We start from the raw sequence: 7,246 nt of genomic DNA, 5'->3' as shown, positions 1-7,246 counted from the left end.
TTTTGGAAATGTGAGGATGAGTATGGCACAACTAATCAACACGGTTAATCTCAAGCAGCAAAAACAGTAAACAATTACTTTCTTTTGAAAATTTCAGCAAGTATTCAAAACTTTAATAAAAGCCATGGAGGGTTTCTTTCAGAATATAAGAAAAGGATATACTTGTAACCCAACTGCTCCTTTCCCTTGTTAAAGGATTCCATGTGATTAGAAAGAAAAATGAAATGAGGTAGATACACGAATGCATAGACAAGCACACACGACAGAAAGCTCAATCACATTTTGCATCTGACGTAGCAGTATACCTAGAGAATCCCAGAAAATCCACCCCCAAGGTACCAGAGGCCAGAACGGAACTCGGCGCGACCACAGGAAACACGTGAAAGCCACAGACTGCTTGCGTTTGGAGAGCATGGACTTCGCCCGCAAACACAGTGACGGAAAAGATGCGGTCTTTAGTGTTAACTCTGGAAGAGGGTTTGTTGGAGAGCAAATTATAGAACCGGGAATTGAAAAAAAAGTAAAGGAGGGTGTGACGGGTTGCCAGGACACGGTGTCCCGGCTGGGGAAAATGGAGCAGTGACAACGATGCTAAGTTCCGAGTTAATACTGCATCTGGAACCTTCATAGAACCTGACAAATGCCTAGTGAATGGGCAAGAAATGGCAGAGTACTTGCAGGTACAGGTGCCAGACTTGCCCCTCGTGGACGTCACCATTCCTTACCAAATGACACTTGTATCAAACACGTCATAACAGCTTGAAAAGAGAAAACTGCTGAGAGAAGGAAGTAGCAATCTCAGACACAGATTCACAACTACTGCAAGAACTGAAGCCCACGGAGCAAAAGGAATCGCTATGTAACAAATGCTGTCGGCGGCTCTCCAGCCTGGGGCTCAGGATGGAGATGTCGCAGAGAGCCACTGGTGTGGCTTGGGGGCCATTCCAGAGTACCTTCTGGCTAAGGTCAAAGGGGTCACTGTGAGACCCTGCTTCCCAGGACTGCGGCTCCTGGGAAGGTCCGCCTCAGCCTCGGTGGGCCCATCAGAAGGGCGCACTTCCTCTCCAGGCCCTTCAGTGCCCCCCTACTCCGGGCACAGCTGCTGGGAAGTCACGCCGTAGCCCCAGCGTGGCCGGCTTCTACCTGCAGGCTCTGCAGGAGGGGCCAGGCTCCTGGCTAGCCCTTGTTGCTGTTCCTCCTGGGGGAGGGTGCTAGAAGTGACAGCCCGGCCCCAGGATGACCAGCTTCTATTTCTATGCCACACAGGCCATCAGAAGGGCATTGTTGCCCTCCAAACCCTTGTTTTATTGCCCCTCCTGGGCACAGCTGCTGTAAGTCACAGCCCAGGCCTGGTGCGGCCAGCTTCTATCACCATGACACGCAGGCCATCAGAGGGGCACGGTTCCTCTCCGAGCCTTTGCTCTGTTGTCCCTCTTAGGTGTGGCTGCAGGTGACGTCAGAACACGTGGGTGAATTTCCCCCTAGTTGACAGAAGTGGAAGCCACCAAACCGACCTCTTTCTTGTTCCAGAGTCACTCGCTAAGAGGAGGATGCGATTCACGTGACAGCATCGTCAGGTGAGTCTTCTCGTGTTTGAGATGTCTCTTGGGTGGATCTGTTGTTCAGGCACTGAATCCACGCCAGGCATGGCCAAGGCTCCCAGGAGCTCAAAGGATGGCTGGCTGCTGCCAGGACCAAGTTTGGACCACCCCATCGATCTAGGTGAGGCCCAGCCCTACTGCTGATGGCTAGGGCTTTATTGAGGAACAGTCAGAGTGTTCTGGCCAATCTGTGATGGAAATTTCTCTCGCGTGCCTGAGTGGCGAGGTTGGATAGTCAAGTACTGCCCACAGACATGCAGAGTCTGCAGCTTGGATGAGGAGTGAGCCTGCTTCTCTGGCCCATTCTCATCCAGCCTGCCCACCTGGCACGTTCACCTTCTGGTGGGTCAGGGTTTTCAACTTTTCATTTGTAATTAAAATTCTAGAAGAAAATGTCATCATATCTAACTACCAAAGCGATGAAAGTTACGACTTAACGGACAACAAGGAATGCTTGGATAAGTAAAAATCAAAAGCTTGCTTAACAAAAATGTAATAAATCTGCTACAAAGAGCAAAGCAATAAAATTGGAAAAGAGATCGTCACAATCGATATAGAAAGAACTGCTGTATAAAGTCAATATATCCAAAGGTAACTTGATAACTGGTCAAAGGAGATGAACGTACCATTCGCATGCAAGAAAACGGAAACGGTAATTTAAGTCATCGCATGAGAGAAAGATGATGAGACTAGGAGTCAGGAGGCCTGGGTCCATCCCCAGTTCTGGTACTAATGAGCCATAGAATGACAGCAATAACTACGACGATGACAGCAGATGCCTTTCACTGAGTATCCTTCGGTGCCAGGCATGGCGTCGCAGTCCTCACCATAACCTTAGGAGGTAGTCCTGTGATCACCTCCGTTGAGAGCTGGAAACGGAGGGTTTGAGAAGTACCATCTAGGTCTCATATGAGAGGCGATTGTGCCTGAAAAGGAGGCGTCACTTTACACTTGAGTCCTTGAGACGTTCCTGTTACGATGAGGATGCTCTCTCAACTACTTTATTTTGAACGAAATAGTGTTGCTGAGGACAAGACCCGTTAACCCGAAACAAACCCCAATCGACGCTAGTTTTGGATATGTGTGAGTCACCGAATTGAATTAGTTGAAGAGGACACAAAAAAAACTTAACCTAGGATCATGACCTCACAATGACAAGTTTTAGATGCTTCCAAAAAAAAAAAAAAAAGGCTTTTAAGGGTCATTTGAAAATGCAATACTTTAGGTGATTATGTTGTAGAGCTACAGAACAAATTAAAAAAAAAAAAACAATTGTCCTAATGTTACATGAACATGAACATATGGCTTGGGAGGAAATTTCTAGTGAAAGCCTCGTGCTGGGATTGTCACAGTGCTACATGGCACACAGCTCAGGTGGATGGAAAGCATTAAATGAGCTTCGAAACCGATGACTCAAAAGGGGCTCCTCGGGTTGGTAAAGAGGAGTCAGAACGAAATGATCTCATGGGACGGAGCGTGGGGGAAAAACGGAGTATTTTGTAAATTAATATATTATTCTATATAACGTGATTTATTATATGTACGTATAACTAAATTAATAAATTAAATATTATAACCCATTTGAGTATTCTATTTACATCCCTAAAAATTTATAAATTCCAGTAGGCCAAAAGAGTTTGGGGTGATCTCTTCGGGAAAGTCGGGCTCACATTCTATGGACGCCATCACTGAATAGCTCTGTCTCAGTTTCCCTGAGGTGGGAGCGTGGAAGGGAGGACCAAGAAACCCCCTCTACACTCACCCCCCACATCCGGGTTTCTCTTCTCTCATCCTCAGATTCAAGGCCTGCGGATTTAAATGCCTTGAAGGTACTCTATGCCTATTAAAACTAGCCAAAATCGATCAGAATGGAAAAAGCTCCTCTCGAGAGGCAAAAATGGGAAATGTACACTTAGAAATTGCTGGTGGCAGTATAAATTGGTTTTGACCTTTCTGACAATAAAATATATAAGCGCTACAAAACTGTTCATCTCCTTTGACTCTTGCCATCCCACTCTAGGGCCCCGGGGTTCCTGCCGGAACCCGCTGACAGCCGAGGGGCTGCGGGCCACGTCTACTCATGGTGGGTTGGCTGGTGCTTCTGCAGCGCCGACCGCCTCTTGAACACGCGGCCACATTCACTGCACTCACAGCGTCTCGCTCCACTGTGGGTTCTGCGATGGCGGCTGAGACCCGAGCTCCTCCGGAAGGCCTTCCCACACTTGTCACACTCGTAGGGTTTCAGTCCACTGTGGATCCGTCGGTGTTTGATCAGGTCGGAGGGCCCCCGGAAGGCCTTGCCGCAGTCGCCGCACACGTAGGGCCGCTCCCCGGTGTGGATGCGCTGATGCTCCAGGAGGCTGGAGCTCTGCCGGAAGGCCTTCCCGCACTGGCCGCACTCGTACGGCTTCTCGCCGGTGTGGATCCGGCGATGCTTCGTGAGCTCCGAGCTCCTGCGGAAGAGCTTGCCGCAGTGGGGACACCCGTAGGGCTTGGCGCCGCTGTGGATGCGCTGGTGCTCGGCCAGGCCATTGACCCCACGGAAGGACTTGCCGCAGTCGTCGCAGTCGAAGGGCAGATGGCCGGTGTGCATTCGCTGGTGCTTGAGGAGTTCCTGGCGATCCAGGAAGTCCCTGCTGCACGCTTTGCAGGCAAAGGGCTTTTCCAGAATGTGAAGCTTCTGATGGTGAAAGAGGTGGGTGTTCACTCGGAAGGACCGCCCGCACTCTTCACAGTCAAAAGGCTTCTCCCGGCTGTGCACGCGCAGGTGTTGACTGAGGCCCGCGTTCTTCTTAAATCTTTTCCCACATTCTTCACACTCAAAGGGCTTCGCCTCCTTCTCCATTTGCTCTCTGTTTTCCACGGCATCCTCAAGGGCCCGGCTTGGGCCGGGCCGGGGCTCTGCAGCCACATGGCTCTTCCGGTGCTCATTGAACTCAGAGACCCCCCTGAAGACCTTCCCACAATCGCCACACTCCCAGCCCTTCACCTCGCTATGAATTCTCTGGTGCTGCACAAGGAGGACCTTAAGCCGAAAGGCATCCCCACACTCTTTACATGAAAAGTGATGTTCTATGGGCAGATTCTGAGGGCTCCCTCCCCTCCCCTCAGAGTCCCCATTCTGTTTGACCTCAGCGGTGGGCTCACTGGCCCTCGAGAAGCTCGTGGATGCCCTCTCCTGTGGTTGGGCGTCTTCATCCATCTTCTGGTGTTCGGTGAGCGAGATGCTTCCTGAAATGAGAACCACGAGACACTGTAGTCGGCAGAGGAAGGGAGGGAGGTCATTCACCATTCTTTGTCAAGAATCGCTTTCCTCCTGAGACAGCTGGTGCCATCCGACCGGAAGCGAGTATCATACAGGGAAGGGGCACAAGGGCCCGATTGCTGGACGCCCCCAACCGAAATGACCCTGGGGAATCTCCCCACCTGTGACTGAAGGGCAGCCACACCCTCTCCCCAGAGGCTCAGCTGCCCCCGCCCCACGATTTCCTCAGATTTCTTAAGGATTCTTTTTCACTCACCAGAACACTTAGTGCGATCCATATTAAGGGTCTGATACCAACAGCGTGTGCTTTTGTACCAGGTGAGAGACCAAGGCAGGATTCAGAACTGGAACTCCTGCTCGTGGAAAAGGAAAAGGGTTATGGTGGCAGCCAGACGTGACATCAGAGAGGTGCAGGAACCCTTTTCGACCCTCAAAGGCTGCGTTGGCTGTGACCTTAGGAAGCCACTCATGCATTTAAGATGCCTTTCCCGAGGGCTGGCTCCTTCCAGGGGCTGGATGAGGCAGGCTCTGGGACTATGTAGGTGGAGTGCCAGGTGGCCAGGTGGTCGTCCTGAGGGGCTGACCCTCCCTTTCTCTCTACCCACCCCCTCAGGGCCGGCACGCCGAACTCTGTGCTCTTCTACAACTCCACACTCGACCCCAGCAGTCTCCCCTCTGAGGTCCCCCCCATTACACATGCGCACCTAATGGTGCACGGGAGCTTGCTGTTGTCGACCAGTCTTGACGGTAAACTTACAATAAAATGGCCATGTAATTTGTGTCATTTGCGGGTTTAAAAAATATTCTAAATTATAGAGGTCAGTTTGTTCTAATTTCTTTCGCAGTAAAAGACTGAGGGAGCTTCTTTCCACGCCATTGGGAGTTGGGAAGGGGCTGCTACTTTGAAATGTCGGGTGTGGCAGACCCTTTGTATTTCCTTACGGGCCATCCCTGGGGGGGCACAAACCCCTTCGTCCTACTCCTGCTGCACAGGACCATGAAGCTGGCCCCGGAAGGGCTAAGGGGGTCCTTACCACAGAAGTCACGTCCTCTGCTCAGTGTCCAGTCTCAACCACTCCCTTTTTGTAAGGTACTATGCCACGTCGCCAAATGTCAGTGAATCCTGAAAGAATTAAAAGGGGTCATCAGTCCTTCCATCCATTCTAGAATGAGGCAGAGGCGGCACCAGTAACAGCAGGAACACAAGGTGAAGGTTTGGAGTGGGTGACAAGCCGGAGCCTGGATATGCCTAAGAAAACATACCCCCAACAGTGGGGAAAGTGGGCTGGCTGAGAATGACTACAGGCAGGTCGGAGGGAGTCCTGACAAGACAAATGAATGTTAGCCCAGGCAAAGCCAGGAGAAGATAGACGTGGGTGAAGAGCTGATGGCGAGGAGACTGGCTCTCAGAAACAGGCCAGCTACAGGCCCAGCAGCCAACCTCGAAGAGCTCACTGCTCGCTCACACTGCACAGGAAGGAAGCATTCCCAAAAGAGTATCAGAAGAAATAATTAGGAAGTGATTCTTTCCAACTTTGTAGGGACAACAAAAAATGCGATCAGGCCACTGGAGATAAGAAGGTAACAAAGGGCAGGAGCCAGGCCGGGCTTTCTGACCCAGCAGCGAGGCCCTTTACAGGCCACAGCCCACCCCACTGAAACAATTCACCAGGTGACGATGAGACGGCTGCAGACAAGAACATTTCTGTGATACATTCAATAACAGGACAAGTTGAACAAAACAGTTGGAAAGTAACAAGGAAAGGCTTAATGTAGAAAACCGGACAGAAAGAGATGTGAAACAAGTTTTTAGATATTGGACAGGAGGCAGTGTAAGATCGTGATCTTTGAGAGGAGAGAAATAAATGAGGTGAGCCTTATCATTGTCCCAATTCTCTGTCTGGATGCAATTTCCAGATTTAGAGTATAGGGAAGGGAGATGCAAACAGAGCTTGGTGGCTTCATCAAGACACAGACCAACATTCGAAGCAGCAGAGGCAGCTCAAAGTTCCGGAGCAGATTTCCAGAAAGGAGAGAGCCATGCAGAAAAAATAGCTCCCCCCAAATCTCCATAAGATCCTCCTTGAGTCTTTCCTAACTACTAAGCCATGCATGCATAGAGTGAAACTCCAAAAGACTGAGAAAAGCATGACCAGGAAGCCGTGAGCCGAATGATTCCCAGAACACAAACATAGGCAGATGTTCAGGGTCCAGCCAACCAGAGCAGAGTCCTAAGTGATCACCTGAGGCATCCGGTAAAGAAACGAAGGAAAAAGAACAGGTGGGACAGACAGAAACAAACAGCAAGATGGTAAATTTAATACATCCAACCACATGCATAATTAAGTTAAATGCGAACGGACTGAACACTAATTAAAAG

The 7,246-nt window shown here is 50.3% G+C and overlaps 1 protein-coding gene across 2 annotated transcripts in view; it reads right to left on the bottom strand.

Moving 5' to 3' along the window:
- Window positions 1-96: 96 nt before the first annotated feature.
- ZNF275 (zinc finger protein 275) overlaps window positions 97-7,246 on the bottom strand; it is a 14,383-nt gene continuing 7,233 nt past the window's right edge. For both annotated transcript variants that reach the window (XM_011375516.2, XM_011375517.2), the window contains 3 exons: window positions 5,901-5,989; window positions 5,123-5,219; window positions 97-4,832 (listed from right to left, as the gene is read on the bottom strand). In XM_011375516.2, the coding sequence (XP_011373818.1) occupies window positions 3,676-4,832; window positions 5,123-5,144 (1,179 nt within the window). In that variant the 5' untranslated portion in view covers window positions 5,145-5,219; window positions 5,901-5,989 and the 3' untranslated portion in view covers window positions 97-3,675. The remainder of the gene's footprint in view (window positions 4,833-5,122; window positions 5,220-5,900; window positions 5,990-7,246) is intronic.

Source organism: Pteropus vampyrus, unplaced genomic scaffold (assembly GCF_000151845.1).
Source record: "Pteropus vampyrus isolate Shadow unplaced genomic scaffold, Pvam_2.0 Scaffold275, whole genome shotgun sequence".
Taxonomy (NCBI): Eukaryota; Metazoa; Chordata; class Mammalia; order Chiroptera; family Pteropodidae; genus Pteropus; species Pteropus vampyrus.
Note: the sequence above shows the minus strand (reverse complement) of the source record. Positions and strands in the feature narration are given on the sequence as shown.